The sequence below is a fragment of the Carassius carassius genome, chromosome 15, assembly GCF_963082965.1.
Source record: "Carassius carassius chromosome 15, fCarCar2.1, whole genome shotgun sequence".
Classification (NCBI taxonomy): Eukaryota; Metazoa; Chordata; class Actinopteri; order Cypriniformes; family Cyprinidae; genus Carassius; species Carassius carassius.
The window spans coordinates 33,088,224-33,106,278 of NC_081769.1; the positions used below are offsets into that span (position 1 = coordinate 33,088,224).

General features: G+C 37.4%; 1 protein-coding gene across 2 annotated transcripts in view; it reads left to right on the forward strand.

Moving 5' to 3' along the window:
* Positions 1-18,055, forward strand: part of LOC132158926 (mannosyl-oligosaccharide 1,2-alpha-mannosidase IC-like) — a 163,982-nt gene that overhangs the window by 101,593 nt on the left and 44,334 nt on the right. For both annotated transcript variants that reach the window (XM_059568553.1, XM_059568554.1), the window contains exon 3: positions 1,129-1,244. In XM_059568553.1, coding sequence (XP_059424536.1) covers positions 1,129-1,244 — 116 coding nt within the window. The remainder of the gene's footprint in view (positions 1-1,128; positions 1,245-18,055) is intronic.

The following is an 18,055-nucleotide window of genomic DNA, read 5'->3' on the forward strand; positions in this document are numbered from 1 at the left end:
TGCCTTGGGCTCGTTTTGCGCTATGTCTCATTCGCACCCCAGTTTCTTCAGATCCTCTCGCAGTATTTCTAGGGAGGTCATGGGAAAGGCTGTGGCCTGTGGGTGTTGCTTTTTCATTTCTTTTTCACAGTTCTTAAGCTCCTAATTGAAATGCTCATTAAATGTGCAGCGGCGGGGATTTTGGGAGTCGACACGCTGCGTACGTTTTGAGGTTGAAACACATCGTTTATATTGCCTCATTTGGACGAATGAAATATTTCAGCGTTTGTCAGCGTCGTGTATCTACTGTACATATAATATGTGTTTTGTGTGCTCTGACGGGCCGACTACCTCCCTGCACTTTCCTGAAGCAATAAAGAGCGTGTTTTGTGCACATTTTCTACATTAAAGGAGGTGAAGCTCGAGCAAACTCATTCAAGGTCGAGTGCGTTAAATGAAAGCCTCTGAATATTTTTCATTAAGGATGTGAAGTGAATTTAATAACTTCAAATGAAACGCAGCTAAAGCTCTGGAGTCGTGGGGCTCATCGTGTGAGACGAGGGAATAAGGGACGGGATGCTATGTTGTTTGAGACTTGTGCACGGTTTGTTTAGTTTCTGCCACAATGAAGGGTCAGTTTAACATTGTGCAACATTTCAATCTGAATAAATAGAGATGCAAAGTTCTTGTAGCTCAGTTGCACGACCTGAAACAATGTGGAACTTGAATGCAAAAGTCACAACAATGTTAGATCATCTAGCACTTGCTTTAAAATAATATTGATAGATGAAGCAGTGATTTAACCCTTTAAAAGCACTGTATGTTGAAGAGTGCTGTCCTTTTAAGAGCACACGTTGATTTTGTTGTAACTTTATACACAGTGCACTTTCAGATTGTAAACTTCTTTGCAGGATGTTTCCATTCACTTGTTACACGCTGCATGAAAGGTCATTAAAAAAAGCATAATAGGGGCACTTTAGTAATTTAGCATGTTGCATTTCTCAAGACATTGGCGAATTAAACTGATAAACAGTTCTAGTGCTTTGATGGGAAATCTGATGTAAAATCTGCTGTTTTACATTGAGAACCAGTTATGAACTGCTCTATATCTCTTGAAATGTAAAGATGCATTGTGTGTTGTGTTTGCAGGTGGACTCAGAGGCGCTTCAATCGTGGATTCTCTGGACACGCTGTACATCATGGGTCTGATGGAGGAGTATGAGGAAGCCAAGGAATGGGTCCAAAACAACCTGGACCTGATCTCGGTGAGCAAACACAGTTGGGTTGCAGCACTGAATTAGTTGTGAATCGCATGCTGTCTGAAGCACTTGTGTAAAAGCCCTCTATTGATCCAGAATCAATTGTTTCTTTAAACCAACGTCCAATCCTGAGAATTGAGACGTTTCTGGCCCAGATCAAACACTCGTGAGTGGATATAAAGCCTCCGTTCTTAGAGGTTCTGAATGGTTGCCAGGATAGTAGTGTGTTAGAGAGGCTGATCTAGTTCAGTCGTAGCATTTGCACTTTTCTACTTTGATGACTAGAAGTTTGAATTTCATCACTCTTGAGATTGAGATTTGTGACAGTGTAAAATGGCTTGTTAAACCTGTGATCGCTCTTATTGCATTCTGATGCAAGACGGGACAAAAACTCTGCTCTGATCTTTCCTGAAGCTTTTTTGTCTGTTCTTTAAAGGCACCAGTGCGGTTTTGAATGCTGTGTCGGTGGTGTGTGTGCATGATGCCTTCTGATTGGTCTTTTCTGAGTGTCGGTGAAAGTAAGGGTTCTTCTACCAATGCCCAAAATTCCTATTATTTACCCTACGTCTAATGGCTTTGGATTGTAGTTAAACATATGAAGCAGCTTATAATATCTTGCCTATTTTGTAGTTGTGTTAAAATAATTTAATGTAACCTTTTGAATTTTATTTGAATTGCAATTAACAAAATTCTTAATTTTACAAAAACACAAACAAACACACTGAGTTGTGCAGTAATTAGATCTCTATGGTAGGACCAGCAACAGTCTCTCTCTCTCTCTCTCTCTCTCTCTTTCTCTTTTTCTCTCTCTCTCTCTCTCTCTCTCTCTCATGTGATGATCTCAGAGTCCGGTGGCGTAGCAGTAAAGCGTCTAAGGGGTTCAAAGGTGAGTTTGTCATGAAGACACGCTGTGTAGATTCACTCTGCACACTTTGTCATAGAGAGATGTGTTTCAGTCAATCTCCTGCCGCAGTCTTCGCTCTTTAGCTGACAATTTGCTCACTGATGGAGAGCAGAACACTTCAGTGCGCGCCCGTCATGCTCTATGACTGGGAAATCACACCAGAGAGTCTCTAATCGCAGCAGAAGATGGCACTCGATGTGTCTGTATCAGTGAGGAAGAGACTTATTCTCAACAAATCAAAAGTTTAGAGCCAGATCCATCAGTGGACGGGCACTGGACCTTAACTGTGACCGTTTGACCAACTGAACTGGTGTCAGCGCCTCCTAGTGTCCATTCACATACCCCAAATAGGTGATAAACTATTTCTGTTTTCAGGGTTTTTATTAGTGTATTATGACAGAATATTGTGCACATTTATTAATTTGATTTGTTTGTTCATTTTTTTTAATGTATCTGTTTAGAGGGAATTTGTGTGTGTGTGTGTGTGTGTGTGTGTGTTTGGTTAAATGTTGACAGTGTGTGTGCGTGTGTATTTCTGTCTTTTTTTCTGTCTATCTTTATGGAGAAAACAATATATAATATCAAATATGATTCGGATATATTTTTTGACAATTTTGACAATATTTTGCAAATGTATTTATGTGTTTGTATATTAATGTATTCAATACAGAGTAAAAAAATATTTTAACTAATTGCTTAAAATAGTATTCAATAATATTTGGTATATATATTTATTGAACATTGCCAGAATGCTTTTTGAATTTAATTTCACTAAAATTAAATCAAAATTTATGAAAAATGTTGAAATATTACTTAAATATTAGGGCTGGGACAACGCGTCGAGGTCATCGATGACGTCGACGCAAAAAATACGTCGACGCAAAATATGCGCATCGATTCGTCGACCTGTTTTTATTTCTCTAAAAAACGTTTGCAAAACGTTTAGCTTATGTGCGCTGAATATACGCGATGGCCGGATCAACATTCTGTCCAACGTTATATAACCAATCCAGGGGTTTTTCTGCATTGATCTTTGTTTTTGGCGGCTGTCAAAGCCTTATTTGATCGGTGAGTGACAGTGACAGGGCGTGTACGAGAGAGAGCCCCGGCTACGCGCGCACTCACAGTCTTCAAACAACACGAGCGCTTCTTGCTCTCTCCCTCCCTTGTGCATATTAATCAAAATCATTAGACACGATAGAAAAAGGGCGGAATGCCAAAGTTTCACGTGGAGCATTCGGAGATTTTTTTTCTCCATGACAGGCTGCTGGCTCCCACTGTTAATAATTTTTTTTTTTTTGGAAAAGCACTCTCTGTATTAGCTTAAAGCCCTCAAGTTTACATTTACATACTGTATTCTTTCAATTGCTCTAAACAAGTATTTTGGGTGACCTTTTTTATTGAATGCTAGACATCAAGTTGTGGTTATTTTCATCTGAAAGAACTTCTTTTTCAGTAAGCTAGGCCCTATGTGTTCAGTAAGCTTGTTTCAGTAAGCTATGTGTTTTCAAGGCTTCAAGGTTTTATTGAATGCTATCTCTATACAAGTGCAAAGTAATGCATTCTTAGTCAGTCTTTTATTTTGTAATTTTAAGAGCAATAAACATATATTGCTATGTTAAGGAATTGATGTTTTTTTCATTCAGATATGTAAATCAACATGTATAAATTGTTAGTAGTCAATTAATGGGGAGATAATCGAAATCAAATCGGTCTGAAAAATTAATCGTTAGATTAATCGATGCATCGAAAAAAATAATCGCTAGATTAATCGTTTAAAAAATAATCGTTTATCCCAGCCCTATGATGTTGTCAAAACATTGTTTATTTATTTATAATTTATTTGATTATTCATTCAGTTTTTATTTTATTCATGCATATATCTTAGTAGAGAATATTTGGACAAACTACTTTAAATATTATTTAAATAATATCACATAATATTTTGTAAATGTATCTTATCTTTTTTGCAGAGAAAGTTTTGATCTAACTACTTTAAATGTTATTCAATATATTTAGTGAATTAAGACACAATGTTGTATATATTTATTCATCGATCTTCCTTTGCAGAGAAACATAACTTAAAACAATATTTAGTGAGTTTAGACATAGGCCTGTAGTGTAAATTATGAATGAAGTTTATATTCATGCACGAGAATCCACACCTCAGCACTTCTTCTGTTTCTTCCCTCGCTTTTCCGCCGATACCAATCAGACTCTTAAGTGGCTCGTTACGTCTCTCCTGCTTCCCTGAGACGTTTGAAGCTCATAAATATGTATATGTGTGTAGAACTCAGTCTGCAGTCCAATATCGGACGTTGGGAGGCGAAGGTGGGCGAGATTGAGGGCTGCGATCGGGTCCGACAAGAGCAACAAGGAATGACTTTCCAGATCCAACCAGTCAAATGTGACGAAGCATGGATCTTGTAGAACCACGGTGAGATTTGTCTTCCAAATAGCCAGCGTCTGTGAGCAGAATGACTGCTCGTGGGCTGGAATAAGCAATTCATGGCTTCAGCATGGATGCTGTCAGAGAATGAATGCATTCAGGGGAATGACTCTTGGTTTTTTGGGAGTTGGAGCCGGACACAAACAGAGCATTATCCTAACGCCCGTGTTGATACTGCGGGATGGTAATCTGATTAGTTCCATTCTGTGCTGCTGATGTGATTCGCAATCTCAGCATAAAGGGTCATTTCTGCTCTCCAAGAAGCATTTTCTTATTAGTGTGTCTGATTTGTACGTCTTAAAGCATCTGATAATAGGGTTAGTGGGGCAAGACTAGACAGATTTTATATTGATAAAGCATGGAATAATAAGGTGATGAATGCTGTTATTTCACCTGTTGGGTTTTCAGATCACTATTTGGTAAATATAAGAATATTTTGTCAAAATTACAGTTCATATTATACATCAAGGGTGAAGTTTGCAGTAGAAAGCTTGGAGAAAGACATTCAAAGAATGGAAAGTACTATTTTTAATAATAATGGAACTGGGCAGAGTGAGCGTTTGAACAAGAGAAAGAAAGAACTTGGCTCGTTATTACAGGAGCAGGTGAAAGGAGCAATTGTAAGGGCGAGGATCTGTTCTATTAAAGACATGGACGCTCCTACATCATTCCTTTTCAACCTTGAAAAGAAAAGCTCCCAACAAAAACGAATATATCATCTTCAACGGCTTGATGGGACTATAACGTCAGACCCGGTGGAAATAAAGAAGCTGGCAGCTAACTTTTATAAAAACTTGTATGACGCTGAGAACTGTGACGTTGAGAGTGTTTCTGATTTGCTGAGTGATTTACCTCAGGTGGAAGAAGAGGGGAGAAAATCACTAGACAGTCAAATAACTTTTCAGGAGATTACAGAAGCAATGAAACAGCTATCAAGAGGACGTTCTCCGGGTATTGATGGACTGCCAGTTGAGTTTTACCAAGCTTTTTGGAATATATTAGGACAAGATTTGTATGAAGTACTCATTCAAAGCATCAAAAGTGGAACCCTTCCTATAAGCTGCCGAAGAGCTGTACTGTCTTTGCTTCCGAAAAAAGGAAATCTAGGTCTTCTAAAGAATTGGAGACCAGTTTCTCTATTATGTTTGGACTACAAAATACTGTCAAAGTGTTTAGCGAATAGGTTAAAGTGTTATTTAGATTTATTGGTTTAAAATGATCAGACGTATTGCATTCCCAAAAGATCAATCATGGACAATCTCTTTTTATTAAGGGATGTAATTGATTTTAAGCAATTCAATCATTTAAACCTGGGTATTCTTTGTTTAGACCAAGAGAAAGCATTCGATCGGGTTGACCATGCATGGTGTATCTTCTTAAGGTTTTAAAACAATTTGGATTTGGAGATAATTTTATATCTTATATTAAGTTGTTGTATTCAAATGTTTTTGTGATGGTTAAAGCAGGTGGAGGATTAAGTGCACCGATACCGGTCTCAAGGGGGATTAGACAGGGTTGCCCACTCTCTGGACAATTGTATAGTCTGGCTATTGAGCCATTGTTGTGTAGGATAAGGAGGGATCTGAATGGAATTTTACTTCCTGGTATAAATAGTAATAGTAGGGTGTCATTATCTGCCTATGCGGATGATATCACAGTTTTTATCACAAGTCAAAATGACGTTGACATTTTAACGGGAATTATTAGAAAATATGAGAGGGCATCTTCAGCAAAATTGAACTGGGAGAAAAGTGAAGGGCTTATTATTGGTCAGTGGGGAGGGTCAGGACAAAGGCATTTCTTCAAAAAACTGGCGGTCTTGGATTGGATAAACATTTATTTTTAATGAACCTGGAGAAGATTAACATGTCTGAGCATTCGCATTTTTATCGGACAATGTTGCATTCATGGAGAACTGTTTTTAAAGTTGAAAGAGTTTGATGAAGCTGGGAGCTGGATTCTAGAGGAACCATTGTTTTTTAATTCAATGTTTTAAACAAGACTTTTGTCTTCTGTAAGTGTGAGTGCATGCCTACAAAGAAATGGCATTGTTAAGCTGGGACACCTCTTGAATAGAGATGGATGGAAGTCATTGGAGGAGCTTAAAGAACTGACTGGCTTAAGATCTTCACGCTTGACAGAAAAGTTGATGGAGGGGATTGTCAGTACCTTACCAAGTAGTTACAGAAAGTACATTGGGAGAGGAACTTTGATGGATATGACGAATGAACAGGAACTCCCAGGAATTAAAATCTCTCATCTTATAAAGACCGAAAATGAAGATGAAGATGTGGGGTCAATTCTATCTTTTAAAACCCCGCAGCTAGAATATTTTGAGTCTGCATCAAAAAAAGCAATATATCACTCCACAGTCAAAGTTTTACACCAGAACTCTCTTAAAGGACAGAAAGCCTCCAGGTGGCCAGGTTTGTTGAAGCCAAACTTCCTTGTGAGGGACAGGTGGAGAGCCCTGTATAAGCCTCCCATAGAGAAGCGCACTGCTGATCTGCAGTGGAGGCTTATTCACGGGGCGATAGCTACAGACAGACACGTGGCACACCTGAATCCGGCAGTGGGTGAACAGTGTAGGTTTTGTGGAATGGTAGAAGATTTGGAACATTTGTTTTTAAGATGTAATAGGTTGAGAGGTCTTTTTAATCTTCTTGATAGATGGTTTCAAGCATTTGATCAGGCCCGTCGTCAAGGGGGGGCATTGGGGGGCAGTGCCCCCCCAGATTACTTGTTGTGCCCCCCTGAAATAAGACAATAAAACAAATTACAATTATACAGTTGATATAGGAAGTCTTGCTATTGTGATCATTTTCACTTGCAGATCAAGCAATGTATCCGCAGACCTTAGCTCACAGGAACAGTAATCTCTATAACGGTAACACTAGAAATGCATAACCCATTATCTATAGAATTTTTTCCTGAAAATTCATTATTCAACGCATTATTGCACAGAACGTTACTTGAAATATAATTATATTCATATATGGCTGTTAAAACATCCCAAAACAGCACCCAAACCAAAGACCTACCTCATTAATTATTCAAATACAACAGCCAATGGCAAGTCTCCAGCGGCAGATCTTTCAAAATGTTATTTTTGTGTTAGTAGTTTTATTTATTCAAATTACAATGTTCAGTTTGTAAGTATATGTATATATATATATATATATATATATATATATATATATATCATGCAATTCATTTAGTTAAGCATACAGTATTCTTGTTTACGTAATTCCTTTACGCAGCTGCGCAGTGCATGCGATCTCAGAATAAAATTTTGGCGGTTTTGTAAGCTATGGATATAAGAAAGTGGTTTAAAGATTCGTCGTTGACAAAGACTTTGACCAACAACAACAATGTGTGTGGAGACGACTCTGGAACTAATGAGATGGTAGGAATGGAGAATTTGTCTAATGAGACACAAGTTCACAGCGTAGACAGAGCAGCGGGTGTATTTATGGATGGGCCTACTACTACTAGTGACGTGATCGCCGGCGCTGTGGCTGTGACTGGGCCAAAGCTGCAGGCCATTGATGATCTTGGAAAAGAAGGACCGAATCAGATCATTTTACAGCGATACCCTGCTCGCTTGTATAATAATAAAAATCGCTCCTTTGTGTCTTCATGGTATCAGACTCGTGACTGGCTTGAATATAGTGTCAAAGCTGACGCCGCATTCTGCTTCCCTTGTCGAGTGTTCAATAGTGCGCATGCCGTAGTAGTAGACACGACTTTCACAGTTAAAGGGTACCGGGACTGGAAACATGCCGCTGAAAAAGACAAGGGATTTCATAAACACGCAAGTTCAAAAGAACATTTGACATGTCTGGCAAGATGGAAAGAACACCAGATTCGCATGGATAGTGGAAGGGAAATTTCCACACTTCTTAATTCTGATCAGCTAAGCAGAAATCGTTATTACGTGTCTGCTCTCATTGATGTTGTGGGATTTCTCGCTGAAAATCAGTTACCTTTCAGAGGGAGCTGTGGTGCGTTTGATGACATGGCAGAGGATGGTAGTGGTCTTTTTCTCTCCCTGTTGAATTATACTGTTAAGAAAGACCCTACATTGTCTGAAATAATAAAACACATCCCCCGTAATGCAAGCTACACAAGTCCGGATATGCAAAATGAACTGATCGCCATTATGAGTAACGTCGTGACTGATGCCATTGTCCAAGAGGTGGGCGATTCGTGGTATACTATTAAAGTGGATGGGACACGGGACGCCACTGGATGTGAGAACATATCTATAGTTATTCGCTTCGTGTCTGCATTACATGAAACAACAGAACGTCTTCTCACAATAGCTACAGCAGACGCTGGTGATGCCAACACACTGACAAACAAAATTATGGAAGAACTGGCAAAAGCCGGACTGAACACGTCACAAATTTTAAGTCAGGTGTATGATGGAGCTTCTGTTATGGCTGGAAAGAATGGCGGTGTGCAGAAACTACTTCAAGAAAAGCTGGGCAGAGAAATCCCATATGTTCACTGCATGAACCATCAGCTGCACCTGGTGGTTGTGAACACTTTGACAGCAGAGAAAGCAGTCACTGATTTTTTTGATGTATGTTGCACCCTGTACAGATTCTTTCGGAAGCCTACTGTTTCGGCGCAGTACAAAGGTGAGCGATTGAAGCGACTTCTTGAGCAGAGATGGACAGGACATTTATCAACAGTATCTGCGATCATTAAGTCTTACAAGGAGATCATTTCTTTGCTTTCGGAGATCGACGCAGAGCGCACATACGGTGCTGAGGTGAGGATGGAGGCCATTGGGCTTTTGAGGGAAATTTCTCAGCCTGCGTTTATGTTCATCGCACACTTTGTAAAGATAGTGTTGATGTTGCTGGATGGCCCTAACAAGCTTTTACAAAGTGAGGAAATGGACCTGTTGACTGGGTTGGAACTGGTCGCGAGTGCCACTAAGTGTGTGAGTGAACTCCGCTGTGAGGCCAAGTTCACAGAGCTGTGGGATGCGGTCACCGAATTGGATGTTACTTACGCACCTTCAAAACGGCAGCGCACAGTAAATAAGAATTTACACCAGTATTTCGTTGAAGAAACAACAGGACAAAGGGACAATGACAAACCAGAGCTACGAAGGCTTTATTACAGTGCACTTGACACACTTCTTGGAGAAATCAACCATCGCTTCGGTGAGCGCAACACACAGCTTGCGCAATCGCTGATTGCTTTGAACCCAGAGAGCGATCAATTTTTGAATCCGAAGTTACTTCAGCACATCATGTCATTAACAAAATCAACCATCGTTGAGACAGAATGTATTGTTGCTAAACAGTTTATTTCTACACAAATAAACAAAGAAGGAAACGCGAAATTGACAACACAAAATCTCCTTTCAAAGTACCACAAAACATTAGAAGCAATGCCAAGTGTACTGACAGCTTTGAAGACCGGATTGACGCTTGGTGCTTCAACCGCGATGTGTGAAAATTCATTTTCAGTTTTGAGGAATGTTTTCACCGACCACAGACGTTCTATGTGCCACACACGCAAGGCCCAGCTAATTCAGCTGGCATTTGAGAAGGATCTCACACGCAAGTGTCAACATGAATGGAAAGATAAAGTTCTTCGAAGATTTCACTCTGAGACCCGCCGCCTTCAACTATTTTAATCAATTGTGAGTACACTGACTGACTGCTTGCCTATTGCTAATTTTCTACTGCAGTATGACATGCATTGCTTTTATTATTGTTGTGTTGTTGATGGAAACCAGGAGCTTTTGTGACTCATGTTTATAAGGTTTAGAGTCATATTCATAAATCAAATTGGTTTTGGTGTAGTTTTAGGTTGGACTTGTAGGTTACGTTGATTGTGCCTGTTACTCAAAAAAGCCACTAGATGGCACTGTATTGTTTATGTGACGAGCAATGCAGATAAAAAAATATAGGCTATAGCTAAATGTGGAAATGTTAAGAGAAAATAAACAGAGACGTTGAGATCATACGGTGAAGTATTTTATTTGAATAATTGAACAAAACAAGACTATTGTGGTCTATTTTAGTTATAGCCTAATATGGGTTGTTGTTTTGGTCTGTCTCAGATCATTAAAAAAAAGTGTGCCCCCCTATGAAAATTAAATGCCCCCCCATTTGGTTTGTTCTGGTGACGGCCCTGCATTTGATGAGAAATTGTTAGAAGAAGTGTTTATTGGGGGAGTGATGTACAGATTCTTTATCAGAAGGAAAGCGTGTTTGTTAAACTACTTGATCGGCACTGCAAAATTAGCAATTTGGAAGACCAGAAAGAATGAAGGGCTGAATCTTCTTAGTACTGATGCTGAATCAATGTTCAATAACCTTGTAGCTGGAAGGTTGAATATAGAGTTTGTATATTACAATCTTATAAAAAATGAGGGCTGTTTGGAAGATATTTGGTGTCTTAAAAATGTTTTGTGTGAAATTCATGAGGGCCAGTTGGTTCTGAATTTTTAATTTTTTTTTTTTATTTGATCAACGAGTATTTGAAGTTGTGAATAATGATTGTATTGTGTAAATAATAAAGTCTTGTTAAACCCCTCTCTCTCTCTCTCTCTCTCTCTCTCTCTCTCTTTCTCACTTCTCCTGAAATTAAATAAAATATAAAAATCATTATTAAAAAGTAAAAAAAAATATGTATATAATAAAACACAAATTTTATTTCAGTTAGCTGTCAAAGCAACTTTTCTAATTATCACTTGATCGTCTTAATTAAAACTAAAAATGAAACCAAAGTATTAACAATGATAGACATAACTAAAAAACAAAAGACAAAACCAACACCCAAATAAAAATGTTTTCATCACATATTTAATCCCAAATTCTCATTATAATAATGCACAGAAATCTCATTGCTATATATTTTTTTAAGTTATGTAATACTGTTATTAAAAACTATATACAGGGCATTGTATATACAGTAGAAACACTCTCGCTCATTGGCGACTCTTGATGACAGGGTTGATTAACGTCTTCAGCTCGTTAACATGACACCTTTTTCGAGGTGACTCAACACTTTCGTTCAGCACCTGAGAGTGTTACGAGCACAAAAACAATCATTTCATTCAATGTCAGAAACTAGCGAGCTAAGCCAGTAGTAGAACTGACAGTGTCGAGTAAACATGACAAACCGAATCAACTGAGTGAATCATGATTCAAACTCCTGATTCGATCGTTCAAACGATTCACTGCCAATAACCAGATCAAAAGAGTCATTCTTTTTTTTTTTAAGTGCCATGCATCTCTCTCTCTCTCTCTCTCTCTCTTCTCTCTCTTCTCTTCTGGAGCTTGTTGCTATCGAAGCAAATAAAGCTCCTGGGTTTGCTCTCTGAGCTCCTCATCACCTCACTGATCCTGTCGTCCTAAAATTAGATCCGAAGAATTAGCTCGCTTTCAGTTCATGCCGGGAATCGAAGCGACAGGAAAATGAGTTATTAAGAGGATATGCATTCTGGGAAATATGAGTGTTCTTCAGCTCTGGAACACAAATGTTAGTTTATGAAATATGATGAATATATAAACTATGCTTATGTTAATACAGGTGGCAGAATCAACATTTCAATTTGAATCTAATTCTGCATCCTGTTTGCTATCTCTATTCAAATTCAATTCAGCTTAAATTTAATGAATAGAGCTTGAATAGAACACAATTTAGATAGCTTTCAATAGTTTTGACAGACCCCCTCCCCAAAAAGCGTAGAAGTTAAAATGGTATTATGGTATGATTTTTTCAATATTTAATAATTTATCTAAGTAATAAATAATTTAGCTTGTTTGAGTTATGTTATACTATATAGAATTAATTCAACTATATTATGGTGTTTATTAACATGTGATCATGTAATTTTTTTAATATTTAATTTAGTTTTTTTTTAGTTTTCTTTATCATTTTTGTTTGTTTATAAATTTTATTATGTGTTTTTGTTATTTCCTATTTATATTCTATTATGCCTTTTATTGCTATTGAATAATTTAAATCATTTATATTTTTATTTATATAATTTTTTTTTACATATTTATTTTTTAATTTTAGCTTAAATTTTAAACATTTTACATTAGTTTCATTTTTCATTATTTTTTTTAATCTTTATTTTATTTTTATTTTAGTTTCAGTAACTTTAGTACTTCAACTTCTCAAATTAGTTTTTAGCCATTTAACTCTAATTTCACCGTATCTTTAATGAAAACCAATGCAAATCTCCAGCTCGCTCCTATTGGACGTCCCTTACAGCTTGTGTGAGTGACAGTAGCTGAGGAGGCGGGGCTTAGTGAAAGACCAATTATGTTGTATTTTTATGTAATATTTCATTATTTGCCTCTGATATCTAGAGTTTATTCACTCAGTCTCCAGGAGCATGGACACGCTTGACATTTTCAGAGATTTGATTCTGAATGAGCATTTGACATTACTGCTTCTCTAACATAGAGCACAAATGATATTCAACGGGAAGATACGCATCCTTTGAAGAGGGCGGATAATTAGCGTGTTCTTTGAGCTGTTGAATGGAGACTTCGTCGCTGAGAGTCTCTCTCCCGGGCGTCATCTGAGAAGAGAGAGCAGAAACGGACGGTGTTTCCCTGGGTACAGTTCGTGCATCTGGAGCAGATGTTCATGATGTTTACAAAGTGACTTCGAGAGAGAGTGTGTTCAGAGATGCCTCAGTTTAACTGCCACTGCTTATGTTACTTCAAAAATAATCCGTTATATATTTCCATTTTTCTAATTCCTTCATTACATACACTTGCAGTTATAGACAGAATAACAGTATTTTGCATTGCGACCAGGTATATTTTAGTTAACTAACTAACCTACAAATAAATAAACACACACACACACACACAGACACACATTCTCTCTCTCTCTATCTCTCTCTCTCTCTCCTAATTTTTTTTTTTATTTTTTTTTTATTTCAGTTAGTTGTCAAAGCAACTTTTCTAATTGTCACTTGATCTTCTAAAATAATTAAAACTAAAAATGAAACCAAATTATTAAAAATGATAGTCAGATCTAAAAAAATAAATAATGACAAAACCAGCACCCAAATAAAAAAATGTATTCAAAAATGTTACATAACATTTGAGAGAGCGAATGAGAGAGCGCGCGTGAGAGACAGAGAGAGAGAGAGAGCGCGCGTGAGAGACAGAGAGAGAGAGAGCGCGCAAGAGAGACAGAGAGAGAGAGCGCACGAGAGAGACACACAGAGAGAGAGAGCGCGCGCGAGAGACACACAGAGAATGAGAGAGCGCGCGTGAGAGACAGAGAGAGAGAGAGCGCGCAAGAGAGACAGAGAGAGAGAGCGCACGAGAGAGACACACAGAGAGAGAGAGCGCGCAAGAGAGACAGAGAGAGAGAGCGCACGAGAGAGACAGAGAGAGAGAGAGAGCGCGCGAGAGAGACAGAGAGAGAGAGAGCGCGCAAGAGAGACAGAGAGAGAGAGAGAGCGCGCAAGAGAGACAGAGAGAGAGAGAGAGCGCGCGCGAGAGACACACAGAGAATGAGAGAGCGCGCGTGAGAGACAGGGAGAGAGAGAGCGCGAGAGAGAGACAGAGAGAGAGAGCGCAAGAGAGAGACACACAGAGAATGAGAGAGCGCGCGCGAGAGAGACAGAGAGAGAGAGCACGCGAGAGAGACACAAAGAGAATGAGAGAGCGCGCGTGAGAGACAGGGAGAGAGAGCGCACGAGAGAGACACACAGAGAGAGAGAGCGCGCGCGAGAGACACACAGAGAATGAGAGAGCGCGCGTGAGAGACAGGGAGAGAGAGGGAGACATCAATATAAAATCCATAAGAATACTCATGAGATCACGTAGCATGAATAATGTACACAAAATTCAGATAAATACATACATTACATAATATGTGTGTGTGTATGTGTGTGTGTATGTATGTATGTATATATGTTTGTGTGTGTGTGTGTGTGTGTGTGTGTGTGTGTGTGTGTGTGTGTGTATATATTGACTGTAATTGGCTCTAATTACTCTGGTGGGTCTGTCTTAATTATCAACCCTGTCTTTTAATTTGCCAGGAAGTATTTTAGTGGATGTGCTTGAAACATGTTCAGAGGAGATTGATTGTTGCTCACATTGTATTGTTCAGGACCAGAGTGACCACAAATAAATACATACTATATATATATATATATATATATATATATATATATATATATATATATATATATATATTAAAATACATTTCAGGACTAAAATAATTATATTTGATAATATAATTGTGACCCTGGACCACAAAACCAGTTTTAAAAATTGAGATTTATACCTCATCTGAAAGCTGAATAAATAAGCTTTCCATTGATGTATGTGCACAGTATTTGGTCGAGATACAACTATTTGATAATCTATGGCAAAAAAAAATAAAAAACAATATATATTAAGAAAATCACCTTTAAAACTGTCCGTATGAAGTTCATAGCAATGCATATTACTAATGAAAAATTGCGTTTTGATGTATTTACAGTAGGACATTTACTAAATATCTTCATGGAACATAACTTTACTTAATATCCAAATGCATTTTGGCATAAGAGAAAAATTGATTAATTTGACCCATACAGTGTATTATTGGCTGCGACTTAAGACTGCTTTTGTGGTTTGGTTTACATTTTATGACTGAATTTATTGGAAAAACTGTATATAAAAATAAATATTTATTTTTAGTCATGTAGTAGACGCTTTTATCCAACAAGGACAATGTAAGCGATCGAAATCAACAGAAGAGCAATGATGCGCAAGTGCTATAACAAGTCTAAGTTAGCTTAATTTTTTAATTTTTATTATATAATAAAGAAAAAGAAAAAAGACAGAATAGAAAAAGAATAAAGCAAGCTAGTGTTAGAGGTTTTTTGGCGTTGTTAATTGTATAATAAATAAATAACATACAAAAAGAATAGAGAAGCTAGTGTTAGTTTCTGTTGTTGTTGTTGTTAGTCTAAAAGGGGCCATTTTTTAAAGAATAGAATTAGAATTGAGAGTGTTAGAGTTATGTATAGAAGATATGTGTTTTAAGCCAATTCTTGAAGAATATACATACGTACTGTATATACAGTATATGATTCATTTCATTCTCACTTCACACCGCTGCAGTGTTTGATTTAGTTTGCACGGTTTGACTTTAAAAGCACTACACACTCCAGCAACTCTTCTCAAAGTAGCCTCTTGATACCCTCAACATAATGGATCCATCTGTGTTCCAACTCTGTCTAAATAAATGAGAGTCTCTTAAGATCTCCAGGCTGTCGGTGAAGAACGAGCTCCTTAAAGTGAAGGTGACCTGAAAGTGATGGGAATTAGCCTCCAAAGAAGAGCCAAATGAGAGGATCACTGATGCTGTCTGTGGCCGGATCCTCTACGGCTGGAGCTTCTGAAGATCTTGTGAAACCTTAAGAGTGATTCACACATGAATCCATTTGGTTTTATTAGAGAACTGGTTTTGCAGTGACATGAACGAGTGTATGTTTCCATGCTACAGGAAAAATACACCTCATTTTATCGCTTTAATTCAGCCATATACTGTATAGATACAAGAAGAACAGATACAAGGTTATCTATCTGCAAGTCCATGTATCAGAAAGCCAATGCATTTTATTATCACTCTACAAAGTAAGGCACATAACAGTAATACAACACACATCAATTTGGGCTGAGAAATGACTCCCGAAAGATCATTATTGTGTTAAATGAGAAAAGCATTGGATAAACATTACGAAAAAACAACACAGAATTCATTACATGTAAACTTTTAAGCTTGGATTTAGGATTGCAAAACTTGATGCTGAGATTAATTGGTTTTAAATTGGAATTACTGAATATATTTTTAATAATAAATGATAGTTTAATGATGAAAATTAAGTTCTTTTGTTCTTTTATTCTTGTTCTTTTATTTTTGCGTTACAAGCAATTCCACTTGCAATTTTTACTTGGAAAAGTAATCTGATCATGTTAACTCGCATTGCGTGTGATGCATTGATGTCACTACATTTTAAAAGGCTTTATCAAGCTTTCAGTCGTCCTGCATCATGTTCATCAGCAGCTGCATCAATATGAGATTACGTACAGATCTGGTTGGGACGGACGTGTTAAATGCATTCATTTTAACACCTATATATAGTTGACAGGATTGGTTAAATGTTCTTTCTTTTTTTTACTGTCTTTGGTACACTTTGGAGAAAATGCTCAGCAATGGTTTCAACTGATAAATTTGCATGTTTTGGTGGTTTAAAAACACCACAAAAACATGTTAACATGATTCAAATCTTGATTTTTCATCACACTTTAACAGCGTGTGATGCATTATGCACAGCTGCATTTTAATTGTAAACGCGTTTCTTAATTTTTAGTGCAAAGAGAGTTAATTGCAAGTGAAATCTTACAAGAATGTCATGCATATAAACCTGATGTCTACTCTATAATTAGTCCATTTCAGTGATCACTGAGGGCTAATTATGGCTAATCGCTGTCTTTAAGTTTGTGTGAATCTCTTTTACTCACTTGAGCATGTTTTTGCTGGACTGTTAGTGTGAACTAACACATCTGTCAACGTTTTCTAACACCTGCCCGACAGTTTAGCAAGAATCAAGATGCACTTGGTTCACCATTTCTCACTCATACACTAGTGCAGTGACACTAAAGTGCTAAATTTGCACATGAATGTAAGACTTTTCTCTGTCTGATTCTCCAGTACTGCCTTCTATTTTTAAAAATAGTATGTGAAAAACACAGTAACTGCACTTGTTAAAATTACAAATGACCTGTTTCTTGCGTCAGATCAAGGCTGCATCTCATTTCTAGTTTTACTTGATCTTAGTGCTGCGTTCGACACCATAGATCATGACATACTCATAGATCGATTACAAAACTATACAGGTATTCAAGGGCAGGCTCTAAGATGGTTTAGATCCTACCTGTCCGATCGCTACCATTTTGTTTACTTAAATGGGGTGTCATCTCATTTATCATCAGTAAAATATGGAGTGCCACAAGGATCCGTCCTAGGTCCCCTTCTATTTTCAATATACATGTTGCCCCTTGGTAATATTATTAGAAAATACGGAATTAGTGTCCACTGTTATGGAACAGTGATGTTATATAGCCTCATCGTCCTGTTGCATGTGAGTGACAGAAGCCTATGAAATTACACCTACGTATATTCGTGCTTCATTATTTTAAAAGCATGAGCAATCAGTATATTTAAAAAATCATTTTATTGATTTTAAAATCACCTGGAGGTTGTGTGGAGAACATTTTGTGGTGCTGTATGACAAAATTGAAATCTATTTTGAAAGCTATTAATTGTTTTGACACTTGTCTTTAACTTTGAGTAATATGTCTATCTAGACATAGTCAAAATTAACTTAATATTCATTTTTTATTAAATTCGAATTCAAAGTCTTAAATTGAAAATTAACCAATTCTCAGATTTTGAATTGCA